The 20,919-nt window shown below is 41.7% G+C and overlaps 1 protein-coding gene across 2 annotated transcripts; it reads left to right on the forward strand.

The window, feature by feature from the left end:
* The first annotated feature begins 3,333 nt into the window (after positions 1–3,333).
* LOC148325174 (uncharacterized) lies at positions 3,334–20,732 on the forward strand. Of its 2 annotated transcripts, none has more exons than XM_088311876.1 (10): positions 3,334–3,681; positions 5,362–5,523; positions 5,670–5,867; positions 10,887–11,045; positions 12,945–13,025; positions 13,177–13,312; positions 13,534–13,578; positions 14,368–14,838; positions 15,302–16,749; positions 16,827–20,732. In XM_088311876.1, exons 1-10 carry the CDS (start codon positions 3,454–3,456, stop codon positions 16,872–16,874), a joined length of 2,976 nt encoding a protein of 991 aa, XP_088168002.1. In that variant the 5' UTR covers positions 3,334–3,453; the 3' UTR covers positions 16,875–20,732. The 2 variants fall into 2 exon arrangements, with proteins under 2 accessions (XP_088168002.1, XP_088168003.1); XM_088311877.1 differs by having other exon boundaries at positions 3,338–3,654.
* The last annotated feature ends 187 nt before the right edge of the window (positions 20,733–20,919 follow it).

Genomic DNA, 20,919 nt, shown 5'->3' on the forward strand with positions numbered 1-20,919 from the left:
TTGTTCTTTATCCCATCTGTGAGTTCTTCTCTGCTCAGCTTGGTTACTTTGGCGCACTGACTAAGAAAGTGCTCCTCATTCTCGCAGAAAGGGCAGTAGGGCTTGGGCCTCCCTTTCTTCCCCGGTGAGTCCTTCACCGGTGCGCTGTTCTCTGTGCTCTTGGCGCCGTGGAGAACGGAAACAGTCCGCTGTCCTTGACGGCTCTCGGATTTGGATGCTTGCTTCTCCTTTGGATGCTGTTGGCCCATCGAAGTCCAGACACCATGATTCATATTGGAGCCACTGGGCCAGATCAAGCAGAGTGCGAAGGTTGCCTGCTTGTCGGAAGGTGCACCGACGGAAGTCTGCTCGCTGCTCTGGAGGTAGTTTCCTGAGCAGTCTCACCACATGAGAGGCACAGCGGAGTTCGACGTCGCCGGCGGTGCCCAATGTCCTCAGGAGACCGACCAATGCTTGGACATGAAGGGCGAACCGTTCGAAGGCTGCGGTGTCGCCGCGACGAACATCGGGTGGGTCAAGGACACTTGCTATTTTCTTGAGAGCTATTTGGTGGGGCTGACCAAACTTCTCGTTGAGGGCTAACATGGTGTCTCTGTAAGGCGTAGGTGAGTTGATGTTGGAATCTGCAATCAACTTGGCCTCTTCTAACTTCAGATGATCAACCAGGATTTGGTAATTGAAGAGCTCTGTCCCTCCCACTGGTAAGAGGTTCTCTAAAGCCATCTTCAAGCGTGCAAACTCACATGGATCACGGTGACTGAAATAGGGTATGGAGAGGCGTGGCCCTTTGTAGCTCTGTTTAGTGGTGACGGGTGGATCCTGGTGCCGTGGAGCTAGAGTCTCCCAGCCTTGTCTTGGCGTCCCGTAGCTTTGCTGTGTGGGTGCTGGCAAGTACGTTGACTGTTGAGGAGTACAGGTCGCAGCATAGAATGGACATCTTGGAGGTAGATGCTGTGAGTGCGCAGGCGGGTGGAGGTTTGGAGGCTGCTGAGGTGCATAAGCTGCGGCATAAGGTGTAGCCCTAATCGGTGGGGGCTGGTACGCAGGCTGGTGCTGGAGTTGTGGCGGTGGAGCCGTAGCAGCTGGATGCTTTGGCCTCTGGGGTAACGCCCACTTGATTGTTGGGAGGTGCTGCGAAGGTGAGAAGCTGTTACTCCACTTGTAGTGCTGTGACGCAGTGGAAGAGGAAGCTAAATGACGGTGGCCGGGCTCTGCGCTCAACCGCTGGGATTGGCGGTGCAACGGCTGACTGCTGACCGTGACTGGCAGTGGCTAGAGGCTTGTCTCTTCCTCCGATGTAACTCTGAAATCAGCTCTTCTATTTGCTCAGTCATCATTGGAGTCGGCGGGTTGTCACAGTCTGCTGTGTCAGGGCATGGCGGGGGTTCAGGCCAGTCCTCTTCATCTACCAAGTGGACGGGACGGAGGTCATGACTGCTGACGGAGTGTGACATAGCTTGCTGAAGACTGAGTACTGTGTTGGTGAGCCTCCTCATTTCAGCCTGAACTTCGTGGAGTGCAGCTTCATTGGAATGAAGGGCTTGCTGTGGTTGATGTAACATGACCTTCTCTTCATGGATGTCCTGTATGTCGTCTCTCAAGGCGCGTTTGTGCGGCACAGGATAGGGAGAGTGTGGTTCTCGGACTTCCTCTCTGGGATCTCCCTCTGGATACTGCAGGTGGCCTAGCTGGGAATCCGGACTGTATATCCTCCGCACTGGGTGGTACAGGTCCGCCTCGTGGAGGTCAGCATCCCGCCTGTGGTGATCCGTATGGGGAGTGGGGGTGAAGTGAGGGGGTGTCGTCTTGGCTGCTCCCTCTTCATGAGATAGCCACTCCTCTTCGTACAGATGCCTGTCTTGATGCCTGTGCCCAATATATTGGACATGGTAGTTGCCTAAGTGGGTGGGGGGGGGGTGTGTCTGACGCTTCGGTCGTGCTCCACAATCTTCGAACTCCATGTTGATCAAGGGTAAAGAGAGCATCCGGCTCGAAGGGCCACAGTGTTGGAGAGCCTAGGTTGGACTGTATCTGTGACTTGATTCAAAGGGGAGATGCTCTTTTCACCCCCGGGTGTCGGTCAGAACACAAGGATGAGTCCAAGATGTGGGTTGGCAGTTTTAATGGCTTATCTTCAACCAACATGTAACGGCACAGGCAACAGGGGGACAAAACATGGGCACAGATGGAAATTAGGCGATGATGGACTCATGCATGCAGGAATGCATTTGAGCTAGTGAGAGTGTGAGCTAGTGTGCAAGTGCACATGCGGCAGGTGAGCGTGTGAAGCAGTGAGCATGTGAATCACGACAAACCGGACTAAACAGGAGTAGACATGATGCGGCGCGATGAATAAACAATGTAAACAAATAAATACACCAGTGTACTCACTTGAGGTAAAGAACGACATGACCACTGAGGCATCAAAAGACATCACATGCTGGTGGGTCGACTAACAACTGCTGCGCAACAGGCAGTTGTCAGTAACCCGTATGCGGGCGCTTCTCGCGAGAGCTCGGCACCGACGCGACTCCAATCACAGAAGCACACAAAACCATGACAAATTTCAACTTCAGGAACCTTTCTAACAGCTTTTTTAAAGCAATATACTCCATTGGAAACCAAGTTATGAGGTAAAATTTGTTTTCATCAAATACTATGATGTGGAAGTTTTGCCTGCCTTAGGGAAGTTTGATTTCATCTTGCAAGTGACGAAGAAAATGAGATTGAAGAACATTTTCTTGACTTGTAACCAATCAACTTAATTTCGTGAAGACGTGGTTTAAAATTCAAAGAAATAAGACTCATTGATCAAATCCAGGTGATTTTTTTTTTTTGCTTTTGTCTGCTGGCTGTTTTTTTTAAATCAAATTAACAGTTGCAACATTTATTTGCAAGATATGAATATTATTTTGGAAGTAAATAAAACTGTGTTAACTGAGTTAAAATATTTAACTGCGTTAAAAAAAAATCTAATTAATTTCGAGTCAATGCTTTGATTTTGACAGCCCTATTAGTTAATTAATCTATTTATTCAAGTAACTATTCTGTTCCAATACAATTTCTGTTTCTGCGTTTATGCTGCAGCAGTACCCCGTATTTGTTTGTGAGAGCAGCATTATTATTGGTCTGCTGGCAAAATATTCACCCATGTAGTGTGTTCTGTGTGATTTTTATGAATGGCCCTGTTCCTAATGCTGAACACTGCAATAGTGAATAATGGAGGAGGGGGTGGTCTTTGGAGGGGGAGCCAATTGATCTGTGAAGAGAGGAATGTGATGGAGCGAGAAAGAATGAATTTAAATCAATAGATTCCTTTGAAGCGGGTACGCCCACTCTACCGTTGCTCTTTCTGACTCACCCGGCTCACATTGGTGCAGTGTGCATCCTTGCTTCGACGACCACATTGACAGATGTAGCTCCGCCTCCTCTGCAGTGGAGCGACTGCGAGCAATGGAGGAGCCAGCAGTGCAGCAGGATAAATTAGATGGCTCTTGGGAAGGGAGACATGATGGAGAGAAAGCTAACTGGAAGAATGAAAGCTCCCTTTCCTCACTCCTTAAACACTCTTGTCTTCTGTGCTGGTCGACTCCCAGGGAAACTGACGTCGTGGAAACGGATGAGAGAGTCCTCAGCAAGTCATCGGAGATCAGAGTAAGAAGACCGCAGCACCTTGCGCTGGTGTGTGTGCGTGCGTGCGTGTGCGTCTGTTTTTTCGTCCATGTTAAAATGTTATTTTGTTTAACGATGCACGCCTTCCTATTTTTGTTGCATCTGTCAACATAAATAATGTAGCCATATGTCCTTTGCATATAGGTACCATTTTCAATTTGGCAATCACTTCATTTCCCATGATGCTCTTGTGTTATGCATGCTGTTATGTGACGTGGTCGTCGGCTCAATCTTGAAACATTTGACACATGGGAACTACTTCAGGGGAAATTATGATGGAAAGAAACTTCATACTGTACATTACATATGTTTGTAATGCAGATGAAGAATAATGTATGGATATTTGACTCTGGCACAAATGTTTTAATCGTTTATTTTTTTATTATTATGATTATATTTTTTTATAGCTCGGAAATGTTGTATTGATTGATTGTGTTCTGCAACTCCTGAAAATATACAACCAAAGGATATAGCTTAGTATAGTTATGCCCAAACCTTCATATTTCATATGGTGTTTAAGAAATATCCTTGCTTTGTTACATTGCCTTAACTTGAATCAGTCAGTCTTGCCAGACAACAATACATCTACCCATATTTTAGTGGATGCTAGTGCCAATGATAGCTAATAACTATTATTGGATCAAAATGAAATTTTATATTAGATATAATTATTTGATATGTGTTGAAGGATTGGATTATGTTAATGACATTTTCTTTAGCGTTTACATGACAGAATGTCAATCATGAATTGCTTCATATTTGCTAAAGGTGTTAAGCATTTATTAAACCAAAAGCATTGATTAAATGAAACGAGAAGTATTGTGCACAGTAATGACGTGATCGTGTTTACTGATTTTATATTATTCTCATATAGATTCATATATTACTTAGTTCAAATGTGTTGAATTCCAGAGACTCATCATTTGCACTCCGCATTTGCACCACACACACGCACTGTCTGCATATCCAAATGACCGCACGTCACATTTTACTACATCAATTAAGCACACACAAGCACAACATTTAGAGATCTGAACACATACACAAACACAAAGACAAGATTGCAGGTTTTGCAGGTTCCCAGAAGACCTTGGGTCTTGGGACAAGCCATGGGGCCAGATCGTGGCCTTGGACCCGTGTGACGGAGGACGAGAGGAAGAGAGATTTCAAACAACATTGACCTATGATAGAAAAAGTATAGTGTCTAGTCTAGTCTAGTCAAGTGAGAATCATATAAATGTGAGGGCCGATTTCTAGAGCGCCATTTTCCTGACTGCATCATTGATGCAGGTTCTCGCGAGAACAGGAAACTTGGCCAAGATATCTTACTTGTATGAGGTCCTGAACTCCAAAGAATTTAAACTATCGGAACAAATCTTGGATCAGTTATTTGACATTTTCCTTCTTGAATATAAAAACGAACACACATTGAGTCATTCAGTTAATTAAAGGTTTGTTCCCTGGAAATTTGCATTCATTTGGTGACTAACTTCCAACAGTATATCAAGTGAAAACGCTTAATCGTTTCATCACCTCCCTCATTTCATTGTAGCCATTCAAAAACGCTCACTCAACCTCAAATGACTGTTGACATTTTATTTACTTTTACTTTGCCATTTCATCATTTCATATAATGTAATGCCCAGATGCTCAAAACATGTAAATGTGCATTTATTTTTCTATTTGTAGGAACTTGAGAATGCGGTAACAGTGGAGAATCTGGAGCTGCAGGAGCAGCAGTCAGACCGCAAGGAGCTCGAGGAGACATTGGTCAAATTGGAGGAACACAAAGAGAAGCTTATTCAGCAAATAAAATCTATCAGACAGCTTTGCTATGAAGAGAGTCAACAGGTATCACAAATCAATGGACAGTCCTGCTTAATTCATGGATTTATACTTATATATATATATATATATATATATATATATATATATATATATTGCACAATAGGTTTTTAATGAGTATACACCTGACTGCCAATGATTGTACTTTCCAGATCCTGTCTTTGCAAGCTGAAGAGGTTAAAAGGGAGAGCCAGGTTGAGGAGTACGAGCGAGAGCTTGCTAGAGCTAGATGGAGACTGAGGAAGCTCAAAGAGGAGGTGAAACAGGCCAAGAGGAAGATGGAGGAGGCTGGAGAGAGGAATTGTCCTCTCCAAGACTCCATTAGACAGTCTTATGAAGAAATCTTGCAGGTACGGGACAAAGTGTTTATTTGATGTATGACCAGTAGGGATGGGCATCTCTGGCTCATCTCAGTCACATAGAAATATCAAATCAATTTCAACACATTCCAACCACTTAATATATCCCAAGATATTGCCAAACTAGTGACGTGACCTGTCCTTTTTATCAACAATGTCTTCTTGCGTCATTGCATTTATTTTTATTTTTGGTTAACTCACATCATTCTTTTTTTAAATCAATTTGTGAGATACGCTGGCAAAACACTGAATCACGCCTGTTCATGTTCCTCAACAGTTTATTTTTAGACTACAAGCAAACGAGTGAGTTTGATGATGTAATTTTGAGTTGATCTCAATTATTTTACGAGCTTCTTGTTTCTCTGAGAAAGGAGATGCTCCCACAGTGAAGTCTGTCTCTTAGCTCCTGGAAATTGATGTGTTATCTTAGGGATATTCCTGTGTTAAGTTTGAATGGATGCATTGGATCTTCATCTGAGTTATTCTTTGGGGTTGCACAGTACCAACACTGGAACGTATGAGTGGACTGTGAAGACTCGATAGCCCATGGGAATTTTACAGATGTACAAACATCTGGCATATTGTTTCCATTTGCATGATGACACACGTTGCCTCTAACTATGCTTATGCATAAATGATGACGGACCCGTTTCTGAAAAACGTAAAAAAATGAAATCTTTTACACAATCTGCATAACATATGGAAAATACAGTTATACTGTATTTGAGTAGTACTAATCATTTCAACAGTAATAACGAGAATTTTCTAATGAAATTCAATTCAAAATTGCGCTGTTAACCTAATACGCGGTTACGCCGGCTAACCTATTGCTTTTTGGCTGCCATTAATGCTCGCGTACACTGCTGCGCCTCATGAATAAATGAGATAAGGAGTTGTGAGGGACTATGAACAGACGGGACACATGCAAACGGTATTGAAACAGTTAAACTGAACCGTTTGAACTGTTTTCAGAAGCTGTTCCACCGCTAATATTTACATGTGCGTGTGAGCGCCTACTCGCACAAATGGCAAGCAACGTTACAGACAGAATATGGAACGAATCATCTTTAGTGACTGCTGATAGCGTATGTAAACAAACAAACGTGCATGAAAATTACTAGAGACTACGAGTCTGGAAAAAAAAAATCAAGTTCCATTTAATATATCATGCAATAAGTCGATACAATAATTATCCTGACAAGTCCACACTAGATTTTGAAAACTGTAGGTTTCTATAATTTTCCTTCTGTCACGATCCGTCTGCGGCGTCTCCAGCAAGTGGGCGTGGCCCGGCGGCTCCGCTCCGGGAAGCGGCCACGAGCGAGACGCGCTCCCGATCGCCACAGCTGAATGTCATTAAGACATTAATCATTGGACTACTTAAGCAGCCGACGCGGACATACCCGCGTCGGACTATTGTTCCACGTTGCTCATGCTATTGCTCATGCTCTCGTTCATAGATTGTTCTGCTCGCGATTTGCTCTTGTTCTGTTGTTTGCGTTTTCATGTTTTGAATTTCCCCAGCTACTATTCGGCTCGCTTTAAGTTTATCGTTTTCAATTGGATTTTGTCTTCACCCTTTCGTGGTAAGCATCGTTTTCGGTTTCTTGCGTTGCAAGCGTTTTCTGTTGATTCCTTATTTTTTCCTGGAGTGACTCGGTCTCCCAGCGTTTTTTGTTTCGCCTCTCCGGCGGCTGTACTCATAGAACCCTTGCGGTTACTAAATTTATAGATACTGCTTCATAGTGATTATTGTGTATTGCTTGACGGCTTCCAATAAACATCCTGTCAATCAATTCCTCCTGAGTCTGCGATTAAGGATCCACCTTCCACCGCTTTCCAGCCTCGGCTGGGAAGCGGTCCTGACAGAATAGTCCGACCATGGATCCCGCTGACTCAGCGAAGGTATTTTCAGCTATAGCCAGTCAAGGACGCATGATAGGGCAGCAGGCGTCCGAACCCGCGACGCTCCGGAATGCGGTCGGCCAGCTGAACCACCAGCTCACGAGCCTCGGTGCCCATCTGGGCACCTTGGCAGCCCCTGTCGCCCCGACCCCCGTGGCGGCCCCGACCGGGCAACCGGTCGCGGGCATGCCATTCCGAGAGCCCAGTTTGCCCCATCCCAACCGCTACGGCGGAGAACCCGGCCGATGCGGTCCCTTTATCCATCATTGCCGGCTGATCTTTGACCAGCAGCCCCTTACTTACGCTCACGATAATGCGAAGGTAGCGTTCATGATGAGCCTCCTGACTGGCCAAGCTAGCGCCTGGGCAATGGCTGTGAGCAACGCGCGCCCGGAAATCCGCTCTTCTTTCCCCGCGTTCATTGCGGAGTTCGAGAGGGTGTTTTACCACCCGATTCGGGGAAAGGAAGCAGGAGCCGAACTTTTGGACTGCACGCAAGGCTCCCGTTCGGTAGCGGATTACTCAATCGCCTTCCGGGTTCGCGCCGCCGAGAGTGGCTTCGACGACTGCGCCCTGCGGACGGTGTTCCGGAGAGGGCTGAGTTCCGCCCTCAAGGACGAGCTGGCGGCGCGAGACGACGCCGAGACCTTGGAGGAGCTCATCACCCTGGCCATCCGGCTCGACAATCGTCTGCGAGAGCGCCGCCGCGAGCGAGGGTTGGAGCTGCGACGCCACGAGCCGCCACGCTACCTGGTGCCCGAGCCACTGCCAGCCGACGAGCCGATGCAGCTGGGAGCCAGCCGCCTCGACGACCGGGAGCGAGAGAGACGCCGTGGTTCCGGGGCGTGCTTCTACTGCGGTCTCCAGGGTCACCGAGCGGTCGCCTGCCCCCGTCGGGCCAACCGTCGAGGGTCGCCCGCTCGCCGCGATGAGTGCTGTGAGTCCGCGGACGCTTCCACCGCGTGCTCCAACCCCCGAGAGGAGCAGCCTGAGGTCCCAGAGAACGGGCCGGTCCAGACCGGCAACACTCGGAGGTTGGAGGTGGAGGCGGAACTCATAGGTCGAAACACCACCATTAAAGTCCGAGGCTGGAAAGCGGTCCTGACACCTTCCATTTCACAATTGTGTGCTACTTTGTGTTGGTCTAGCACAGAGGTATTTAATTAAAAGTCACAGAGGTCCACAACGAAAATTTCTTCCAATTAAAAGGTCTGAACCAAAGTCCAACTTCCCAAAATGTCTTGCCGATGTTCACATTTTTATATCGTTTCAATATTTAGTCATTTTCAACAGAGCGCACTTACATACTAAATATTTAGCAACGTTCCCATTAAACACCTTTGCCAGTCAAACAAATATAATGCGTTTATTTCACATTCAAGAAAATGTGGCTCCAGGAATTTAAGGGTGCCACATCCAGAAAAAAACAGTAAAATACCTCCTGCAGAAATATATCAAGTGCTAAGCATTGAGTTAACATCTTTGACCTTTTTTTTTTTTTAAATCAAAGAGTTATCAGCCTAAAAAAAACGTAAAGCCTAATTATCCGAGTAAACCAGGTCAACATGTTCAGTACACAACCAATAAAAATGGCTGTCCTCATGAAAAACTAATTCAAAATGAGCTTTGACACGACTTTTTCTTTTGAATATTTTTTAAACTTCTCTTCATGAGAAAAATGAGTTTGTGACTGCCCTGCCAGTGACTTAAATCTGGGTTGAAACGGAGTCAGGGCCATTGGGATTTGGTAGATTATTTCACACATCTGGGTTTTGTGTTTTCCTTTAAATAATGTTTGTGCAACCACATTTAAGCACTCCTTCACAACTTCCCCATCACTTGAACGTTTTTTTATGTTTCCCCAAAATCCATGATACTTTTACTGAATATTCGTTTGCATGCCGCTGGGATGTAAACGAAAATGTAAAAATCTGTTGTACTGCACTCGAAGTTCGATGTTTTTGCGTGCGCTCACCTCAAACGTCAGCGGATAACTGTGCACAAAAGGGCGGTGCTTTGTTTCGTAGTGGCGCTTCGCAATGTTGCGACAGTTTCGGAGCATATGATGCACACTGGTTTTGAAATGGCTGCAGCCAGATCGAAACTAAATTTCTCCGTCCATTCATTTAAAACAAGACGCATCGACCTTGCTAAATCTTTAGCAAGGCATACTGTCAGCAGCACTCTCTTCCAGTCTGCTGCGCAATTGGCAGTGGATCGTAAACAAAAGATTTGATTGGCTCAAATCAGTGACGCCTTTTCCGTATTTACTAGAATTGCAGCGCCAACGTTTGCGAATGCGCCCGGAAAAAAATTCATCATAGATTGGCCATGGGTCCGGTCCGAACCATCCCGGATCCGGACCGCGGTCCGCCATTTGGTGATGCCTGGTCTAGCACATAAAATCTCAACAATAAGCATTCAACTTTGTGATTTTCTACGGAACAAAACATGTAAAAGTAAGGTACACTTAGTCACAGGTGTCAAACTCAAGGCTCTGGCTCGCAAAGGGCAAATCATGTGCGTCAACTTCCTGTTTCTAGCACATTTTCTTCACTTTTAGCGACCTTGAGATATGAGATATTGTCATTTATTTGTTTCCAATCCTCCCCTTTTCAAATACATTGAAGAATTGTTGAACAAACAATTACTACTGATTTTAAAACTAGCTTCCCATCAATGTGTTGTGTGTATGTGATAGGCGATCATACATTTAAGTTTTCACAGTCATAACGGCCCTTTGAGGGAAACCATACCTACGATGTGGTCCGCCAACAAAAATTAGTTTGACACCCCGACCCTAAGTCAATAATATGAGAATATGCATGAATAAAAGGTGGAGTAGGACTAGCACAGGAGATCATGGTTAGGTTAGAATTTATTGAGCAATTCTGTATTTTGTGCTTTTTGTTATTGAATCCTTTTTGGAAATCAGAGAGGTGTCAGTGACTTATTCATTCCATTAAAGTAAGTGAAATTGACTTCATTTTAGTTTTTTGACTTTCAATGAGTAATGTACTGATTTTTGTCACCGTTTTATTGTTGTTTTGATGACATTGTAATATTGGTCAACACCAAAAACAGTCACTGGTGTCATCCATGCAGGAAGAGCACACGCTTTGTTCTGTGTCAGGTGGTGCAGTCACTCCAGAGAGCCAGCTTGATGGTTCAACATCTCCTGCAGACACCACTGAGGATGAACCACTTCCAATGAGACCATGGGGAAGGAGCCAATCGCTGCCTGCATACGCTGACCTAATTATGGTAAATTGCTTTAATACAGAGTTCTTCAAGTGCTTTCTGGTAACATCATTGCAAAGTTGTTGTGTGCCGAGTTGATTTCATAAATTGCATAAAAAGCAATTGTATATTGTTTTACATTATCAATTCGAAAAAGCCACTTTCAAATTCCAAATTGTATTAGTTGTAATGTATTATATATCATTTTATGATTAATGGTATGGATTCAGGATGGCACCTCAAGTTGGCAGTCGTCTTCAAAGACTCTGCTGTTTTTTTGTTTTTTTTTGTCATTTGTTTTGTCATATGATGTTTATTGTCCCTTCGTGTTGACCCGCTGTGGACTGTTTTCAGCGTTTTGGCCGTGACATTCATCAAAGGGGAAAAAATCTGTGCTTGATGGTAGCACCTCATATGAATAATAAATAATTATGATACAACTACACATTACCGTATTTCCCCCCTTAACCTAATCACCAGTTGGGCCACAATCAAGCATTTTTTCTTTCTGGCAATGAGTGTTTCAAATTTGTGTGGCGATATTTTGTCCCACAACATTGCTTTAATTCAGCAACACTGGACAGTTTTCGATAGCATGGCATTTCAATTGGGATGTATACTGGACTTCAACTAGGCCGCGCTAAATACTTAATTTTTACTTTTTAAGCTATCCGGAAGTTAACTTCTTGGTATACGTATTTTGAATCTTTGACCCAAATGGGCTTTGACTTGTATAGTGCTTTTTCACCTTAAAGGGAACTCAAAGCGCTTCACACTGACTCCTCATTCACCTGCTGATGGTGCAGCATCTGGAGCAACTGGGGGAGTTCGGTATGTTGCACAAGGACTGTTCGAAATGGTCACAAGGGCCTAGGATTTAACACGCAGCTTCTGGGTTAGGAGATGACCACCCTACCACTGATCCATGCCCCCCAAGTATGCTTCATTTTAAGATCACAAACTGATGACTGAACATTCTTCCTCTGGATTTTTTTTTGTAATGAGCAGAATTCATGGTTGCACCAACCATAATTAGTCATCTCATTCCTGAGGCAGAAAAACCGCACCAGGCCATCACACTATCACCACTATGTTTGACTGTTGCTTTGATGTTCTTTTGTTGAAATGCTGTAACGAGTCACACAACTTACAAAGATGTCAACTTTCATCGCATCAAAAATATTCTCCTAACCGTCTTCGAAATTATTCAGATACTGGTCTTTGTAAAAGTAAATTGACTATGAATGTTTGAGATTTTTTAGTTTCTCTTCATTATTGTTCAGTCATGACCTTAACTGAGGCGAGGGAAGCCTGCAGCTCTTTAGATGTTGTCCCGGATTCCTTTGTGACCTCCTGATTATCTCTTGGGATTATTTCTGTAGGCCGACCACTCCTGGAAACCAGCACTGTTCCATGTTGTCTCGGTTTGTAGATCGTGTCTCTCACCTTGTTTGATGCAGTCCCAAAGCTTTAGAAATGGTCTTGTAACCCTTTGCAGAGCATTAGATGTTTGGATTGTGGTGTTCTGTTCAATGTTTTTTCAATCTTTTGACTTAATTCATTTTGTCAGACATGTTCTGTTTATTTGTGTCTTGATTAAACCAGTCTGGAGGTATTAAGGTTAGGGTGTCGTCTGTGAAAATGAACTCATCTTTCAAAACATGTAATTTGCCACAGTGAATTCATGATTCAACCAGGGTGGCAAGTACTCTTTCTACACAGGGCCTGGTAGCATTGAATATTTTATTTTTTTCCCCACCCTTGAAATTACCATATAAAAAAATATCTGTCTTATTTTTTTTTTTTATGGTTTTAAACTTGGGCTAAATGGGAAAAAAAGCCTTTGTGAAGACAGCACATCTTTCTCACTCACAGGGTGTAAATGACTTAATGATATGCGTTTGTATATGTTTCTGTGACCAGGTAGCCAACAGCGCTCCCTTCTGCAATAATTTAGCAGATACCAGAGAAGAGGTAGATGACAGTAGCAGCAGCTCACCAAAGGTTAGTTCAGTATTGGATTACATAATTCCTCAACATCAAATAATGCTGAAGGGATGCTAATCTGCATGATGAGGCATAGTTGATCGTATCAATAATTAAATGTTAAAGTATTATATTGTAAGGAGGAAAGTGTCTTTTTTTTTCTCTCTAGATGGACAGATCTAACCTCGAAGATGATCCAGATGAAGTTGACATCAGTGAGGAACAAGGGGGAGGAAAGGAACAGTCCATTCTCAATAAACTGGACTTCTATCAAGCTGACCCTTTTGCACATTGTCAGACAGGCCGTATGTTTCACATGATGCGTGATTTTAAACATTCATGTTACTTTTTCAGCAGAAACATGACATTTTAACCATGCACCACGTTTGCATGAACCTATCCTTCTTCTTCAGTGATTTTCAACCCCTACTGAGGAATTACTTCACTGTATTTGTTCATTGTCTCCACCATCAATGATGTCACTTTTTGATATTTCTTTTTTTTTTTCTTTTTGCTCTATTTGCAGATGACCTATTTAATGAAGACCTATTCCCGAAAACAGACTCATCCGGTAAGAAATTAAAAATAACTTTCATCGACAGAAATGCCTTTTAAAAAAATGTATCAGGAAAACAAACTATTCCGCTCCGTTTCCCTTTTAGCTTAACCAAAGAGTAGTATCCAATAAGAAGATTAGGAGTGATGCGAGTTGCTTAGTTTTTATAAAAATTTATATGCATTATTTCTTAATTTCTCTCTAAATTAGTGTAGTTTTATACCAACATTGCCGTACATACTATTTACTCCATCAGGAGCAGCAGAAATTGGCACAACTACAGCCAATCAGAGTTAAGCTTTTCCTTTTAACTTTGGCTTGCACGTAGAGGTAAACTGAATACGCCAATTAATGAAAGAAGGAACAGTAAACAGAAATTAATAACAACGATGACCAAACGTGCAGCTAAATGTGCAGCCATTTTTAGGAGTTGACTGTAGTTTTTTTTTTATTATCATGTTAAAAATGTTAGAAATAAATGATTTTTTTTTAAATAAAATGTTCATTTACTTTATAGTGATCAATTTCAAAGCAATGAAAAGTATTGTTTTTTTCATTTTAATTTCGCAAACACCCCCAAACTATGCCCTTCCACTGCCTTTGCACACAATCCCACAAGTTGTCAGTTCACATAAAGGCATGGATTTATCTAAACTGGTCTGTGACTCAATAATGATTGTAGACCACTGATTTACTAAAATATTCTATCCTATATACTGTCATATTATGCTGTATGCTCTAAAATAAGATATTCTGGTGGTTGCTTTATATGATGTTCTGATTCTAGCAGTGTCGATTTTTCAGATGGATTTACATCAGATCCTTTCAAAGGCAGTGACCCCTTTGCATCGGACATTTTGTTTCCGGAGGCAAACGTCAGTTGTGATGAAGGAGCAGTAATGATCTGTGGCGATGAGGCCGACACTAGTCTATCCTGTGCTGAAAATAAAGCTTCAACGGGTACGCAGTGTTTTGAGTCTGAGTTTCCGGATGAAGATAGTGACATTGAGATCAGCTATAGTCAAGAGGATCTTGACACTATCCCTGGGGCAGAAGATAGCCACGGATTTAAACCAATCCAGAGTTCCTCTGAGGAGCTTGGCCCAGAGCCAATACGAAGCTGGCATTCCCAGGGTCAGTTTTCTGTACAATCGGATCCCACTGGGTATGAACTGGTCCTGAGCGCTGTCTCCCCACCCTCTGACATAGAAGAGCATAGTCTCGGATCGCTAGCTGGAGAATTTACCTCTGAGGCAACTGTGAAAGTGGAGGAAGGTAATTTATTATAGGTATTAGGTTTTCACATTTTGTCACATTGCAACCAAAATCTTAAAAGTATTTGCTTTTGTCTCAGTCTCAAGATGGTTTTCTTCCAAGGTTGTGCTGTATTTGGCTCCATACAATCAACAAAATCAATCAATCTGATAATATACAGAATTGGAATTGAGGCTATTGATCAGCCACCATTATTATTATTATTATTATTATTATTATTATTATTATTATATATATATATATATATATATATATATATATATATATATATGGAGAGAGAGAGAATTATTATTATCATTATTATTTGGGACCTCGGGTAGGCCTACTACACTTTGTGCCATTGCATGTGTAATTGTGTACTGTTATGACAGTAAAATTCCTTGAATCCTTAAAATTGCTTGCACACCTTACTACTGATGGTTTCGAAAGAGTAACCCTAGCGTGAACTCTTTGTTCTTTTCAGCTAACACTGTCCCAGTGCTTGGTGATGAAACATTGTTGGTGCCGGACAGAACAGGCAGGAAAGACAACACTCAGTCTCTTGATGGTGAACCCGGAGAAGTAACAGATTGGATGAGTATCATCAAAGAGGAACCTGGACACCCTTCAAATTCTCGTAACTCTGTAGACTCTCATAGACACTACACTGAACCTCAGTCACAACAGACCAACCTGAACTTTGACTGTGAACTAACAAGTCAGTCTTCCTTTGATCCATATGGCTTCAAGCTCAGTCCAGAACATTCTAGTCTCACCCTCTTAGACCCTGATGAAGCTGAGCTGAGCCCACTACCCAGTGATCAAGGTCTGGCCTTTGACCCAGAACACTCATCTTCTCAGCCAGACCCACTGAGCTTTTATTCCTATAAGTATGAAATCCCCACTTCCCAGATAGTACAGGACTCTGATCCCTATGGCTTTAAACTCAGCCTTGAAAAAGAGAATCAGGAGGTGCCAGAACCTTGTTGCACCAATAACATGCAAAACATGGCCCTTGGTAGATTTGACAATAAAGATGACGAAGAACTCTTTAACTATAGCAATCAAGAAGTACTACAATTTCTTACCAATGAAAACCAAGAAGTGCTTGATCCTCGTTGCAAGAATAACCAAGAACTGCTGGATGTGTTTGAAAGCAGAAACCAAGAAGGGCTGGAATTATCATCTCCGGTCAACAGTGAAAATGTCAACTTCCTAAGCAAAGAAAATCTAGAATTCTGTAATCTTTGTAGTCCTGAAAACCAAGAAGTGGTTGAACACTGTTACTTTATTAGTGACAAAGAAGTGGAACTGTGTGAAAATGATAACCAAGAAGTGCTGGAATTTTGTAGCCATGGTAATCTGGAACAACTTGATTTCTTCTGTACAGAGAATCAAGAAGTGTTGGATTTAGATAGCTATGGCAATCAAGAAGTTAGTGAAAATCAGGAAGTGCTAGATTTAGATAGCCACCAAAACCAGGGAATACTGAATCCCAGCAACAATGAATATGATAAATCGCTAGATTTGGAGGGCCACAATAACCAGGAAGTGTTGGATTTGGTAAAAGATGAGGTTAATGTTGAAAGTAACAACAATCAGCACACTCTCAAGCCAGAGTTTAACATCAGTCCCACCAATAACAGCTCAGACAGTGACGTGGCATCAGAAGAACTGCTAGGACTAGAACCCAGTAATATCAGTGTTGGAGGTACCGTACTGTCCGCCAACCAGATTTGCAGCATCTCGATTGATCCTTCTAGTCACAAGATGCTAGAGGGTGATCTTGGTGCTGTGTTCCGGGCTGGTGGATACATTGGCTGTCCCGATGTAGCTGATGATCTCGAACCCATTTACCACAGACAGGTTAACATTGTAGCAGAGCCAGTGCGGCCAGACAGACCAGTAAGACCTCCCCGGCCTTCACTCAGGGTAAGTTCCTGCATAATATTGATCTTATGTTATTCATGTCTCACAATGTGGACCAAAGCATGGTATGTGTGTTTTAGGCAAAGGAGAAGGCGGAGTCCCCAACTCAGGGAATCGACCTGAAATGATCAATCAACAATCAACATTATTGTTCTTATCCAAACAACGACCGCATAAATAGAAGAGGAATAAGAAGAAATAAGAAGATGAATGATTTGAAAAAAGGGAATTGACAAGCGGGGGCGTGGGAGTATGTATTTCTTAGCAGCAACAACTGTAGATTCACTGTATTTGTTTTTATGTTCAGCGGTTAAAAGGAAGACTGAGACTGGACACTTTCTGGTTTTATGTCCTGGACAAGGCTAATTGGGCCAACATTGAGATACTCTCCAATATTTTACTTAAGATTGATGTTAGAGCCTGTATAAGTGGACTTGTCTCAAGAGCAAATGTATATACAGTACAGTAGTGTGGATTTTATTCTCTGCAGCAATTGTTTTGGTTAGTTAGTTAGTTAGTTAGTTAGTTAGTTAGTGATTACTAATAACTACAAATTGAGAAATTATCAATAGATTTAAAAAAACACATTTTTGACTGACCTATGTGTGTGTCAGAGGTGGGTTGTTTTTTATTTCAGTTTCAGACCTAACTCTATGTCCATTGCACATTACGTCATGGTAAAATAATTTCCAATGTCAGTTCCATGCTGGTTGATTTCCAATTCGTTTTATTTTTTTTTTCATGAATTAGTAATAATCAATGGAAACAAAATAGTCCATTCCAGATTGAAACTGCCTAGTTCATAAAACCTATGTGCTGTATGTAAACTGTGCAGGCAATGTTTTAAGTAACAACTGTCATCGATGTAGAAACAGACATTAACCACTCTACTCTTATTTGTTAAAATGATACACATGAAGAGGGTAACAAACGTTGCAGAGGGACCTATTTACTGACTAGAATTAATATACATTTCAGAGGCTCGCTCGTAAGTAGGTTAAGCAGCTAACGTTAATCCTAAATTTTACTTAGAACTCTTTCCTATCAAACATCACAAAGAGATGGAACTAAAATACACAACAATACTCACGGAACATCCGATTCTACGCTATCAATTATGCAGGTCTTACACACCCAACGTTTGTCACTTGCTAAAAGAAAATGTGCCCCAAAAATAAAAAAAAATATTCTTGATTCTGATCAATTCAAAATGTACTGAATTACCTTGGAATCTCATTCTGTATGTTGGCGACATGTGTCTTCTGCTCACGTCATGCATTCTGACAATTTAATGTGCAAATATTTGTGCCAAAGACATTTTTCCAAAGAATTTTGGTCAGGCACAAAATTTGATTGCAGTTACGGGGCAAGTGGAGGTTTAACTGTGTATGAATCATCACTAGGCCTACATCTTGAAAGCAGTGACAAGCAAACAACAGCTTTTATGTCCCCGGCACCCACCACAGATATTAAGTGCGATGCACCTTGTAGCTGCAATGCTAGACACAGTTAACAGATTAACACATAAAATCATGATCTATAACTAAGGTACTATACAGTACTGTACTTGTACCTTTACAAAACACAATATTGTATCATTTTGAATAATTAGTATATAACAGATATTGGATTTAATCTTCTGCAATTACAGTATGTAAAACACAAATCAATTTTTTATTTTAATAACTCTATAGTGCTGGAGTAATTGATCTGTAATGTTAAGTATGGTCACAATCAGAAAAGATTAAGACAGCATTTTCTTTGACCTAAACCAAGCTAAGTGTAAAACTAGCTGATTTTATGCTCTATGCACTGTATGAAAATTTTAATACTACTTTTGTAAATTGAAAATGTACATTTAACAAAAGTAGTGTTGTTTATACTTGAATTCATGCACACATGTTAAAATAAGTTTTTGTGGGTGATTGACATTGCCAACAAATAGCAGTTTCATCATGTGTGATTAATTGTTAGCCATTTTACAATAGATTTTGATTGTTTTACACACATACACACACTTTTATTTATTTATTTCCATTTTCAATGAACCTTGAACATAGTAATTAGTCATTTAACCAATTCATGATACATTAAAAAAAAAAAACATGCATATAAAGAATGAGCATTGTATTTAGTAAAACGTGTCATTGCATATTTATGTATCCAGGTCACATGAAAAATATATTCAATAACCTATTAGAGTACGGTTGAATTTACTGTAAACATAACGGAAAGCAAACACTTGAAATATTCTTGTTAACTTGTTTTACTTTATGCCTACCTCATTCCTACTTTGTTCTGAACAGAGGTGGGCATTCCCTCAGTCTCTCAATGTTCCCGTCAGTATTTCAAGCCGACCCAAATGGGCCCAGTCTGTCCCCCATTGGCAAAATATAAGAATTTGCACGTCACTCAGGCGCCGGGCAAATTGTCACGGAGCCAAATAAAGAAGTCAAGTCAAAGTGAAGTCAAATTTATTTATATAGCCTTTAAAGCAGGCGTGGGCAAACTACGGCCCGGGGGCCACAAGCGGCCCGTTAAACGTTTTAATCCAACCCTTTCAAACTTGAAAAAAATTAAATGAAGAAAACTTGTTTATGTTTTATTTCCCAAATACTGTGGTTTTTCAAAGACATATATATTGTTGCAATGCTTTTGTTCATTTCCATTTAAATTAAATGTATTTTTTTTTCTCCGATGAGGTGAGGTTACCAAAACACTCCATCCATCTGCTCATGGTCCAGTGCCTCTGTTAGATTTTAGAACCCATTGTGGCCCGTCAATCAAAAAGTTTGCCCACCCTTGCCTTAAAGGTCAACCCCCCAAAATTTGTAACAAGAATATGCTCTATGCAGTCCCACTAGTTGAAACATGGATGGATTTTGCTGCTTAACTCATATTCCACAAACACAATATTCATCTGAATATCATGTTTAGACTAGTGAAGGCGCATAGAATATATTATTGGAATTATTTTTGGGGGGTTGACTTCCCCTTCCCCTTAGAAAAGACTCTAAGGACTTCACATGCCCACAGCTGACAAATATTAGCAAGATTCCCCCAGGGGGGCAAGGAAAAACTCAATGAGCCCATTTGGGGGAAAAAAAACAAGATTAAAAACAACAGACACACGCACAGTGTGGTGATTGTTTAAATAAAAACTGTATGTGTGTCAGTGCGATTTTAGGCTTGACTGTCATACAACACAGTTTTATTTTTCTGTATTTGGCTGCTTGTCAGATGTGCAGCTCCAGTGTGTGACGCAGTACCGGTAAATCCATTCTCGAAGCCGTTAGGCTGTCGACGACGACGACTCAGACAAAACCTGAAATATTGTCAGCAGCTCACTGGTAGAATGACGATGCCCACCTCTGATTATGACTGCATGATAACACTGTGAATCCTGTGATACACAATTCTGTGATTTTGACTGGGTGTAACATGTTATCTGGTCAAAAATGCATTCCATGCTTACAGTCATCAGTCAACACTTCTCATAAAATGAGTGAGAAATCTTTCACTGATTCGTGATGATATGTCTAGGCCTTGGGTTGATACTGTCCTTGTAAATGCTTGATATTTGTTGTCTAGTTTATTACAGCCTAGGCACATATCGCACTATTGCTTCATCCAGCCCAACACTGATTTTTGTCACAGTATCTGCAGGTATAAATTAAAATTTGTGTGTCATGTATCATGATTTATCAGATTGTTAAACCATCAGTGAAATGTGTTAGTTGTGCAGAAATTGGAATCATCTCCAGAAGCATACAGTGCAGATTAAAGGTGCACCTCGAGCTTTTCACTATTGCAATATGTGTTTTCTGTTATACAGATATTTGCACTTAGTCAAGGTTGAGTGAAATGTTCTGAAAAACAATTTAAGTTCTGTATGTTTCCATGATGTATCTTGTGATATTGTATGTGTTGCAATGTACATTGTTCTGTGCTTGAGACATCAAGGAATACAAAATCACTGAAGCCAACATCAGGAGTCGAGCTATAGTTTGGAAAATGTTTACAATCTCCATTCTTTGCATCACCACGGGATAAGCACCTGATACCTTTGATGTCACGTTAACAAACAATTTATTTCTGTCCCAGAGCTTAAAAGGGGTACTTACTCTTTCTCCCATCAGATACTTCCTGCATCCCTTGCCAAGATATAAAAGG

The sequence above is a fragment of the Idiotropiscis lumnitzeri genome, chromosome 12, assembly GCF_059441095.1.
Source record: "Idiotropiscis lumnitzeri isolate Australia: NSW breed Sydney's pygmy pipehorse chromosome 12, RoL_Ilum_1.0, whole genome shotgun sequence".
Lineage (NCBI taxonomy): Eukaryota > Metazoa > Chordata > Actinopteri > Syngnathiformes > Syngnathidae > Idiotropiscis > Idiotropiscis lumnitzeri.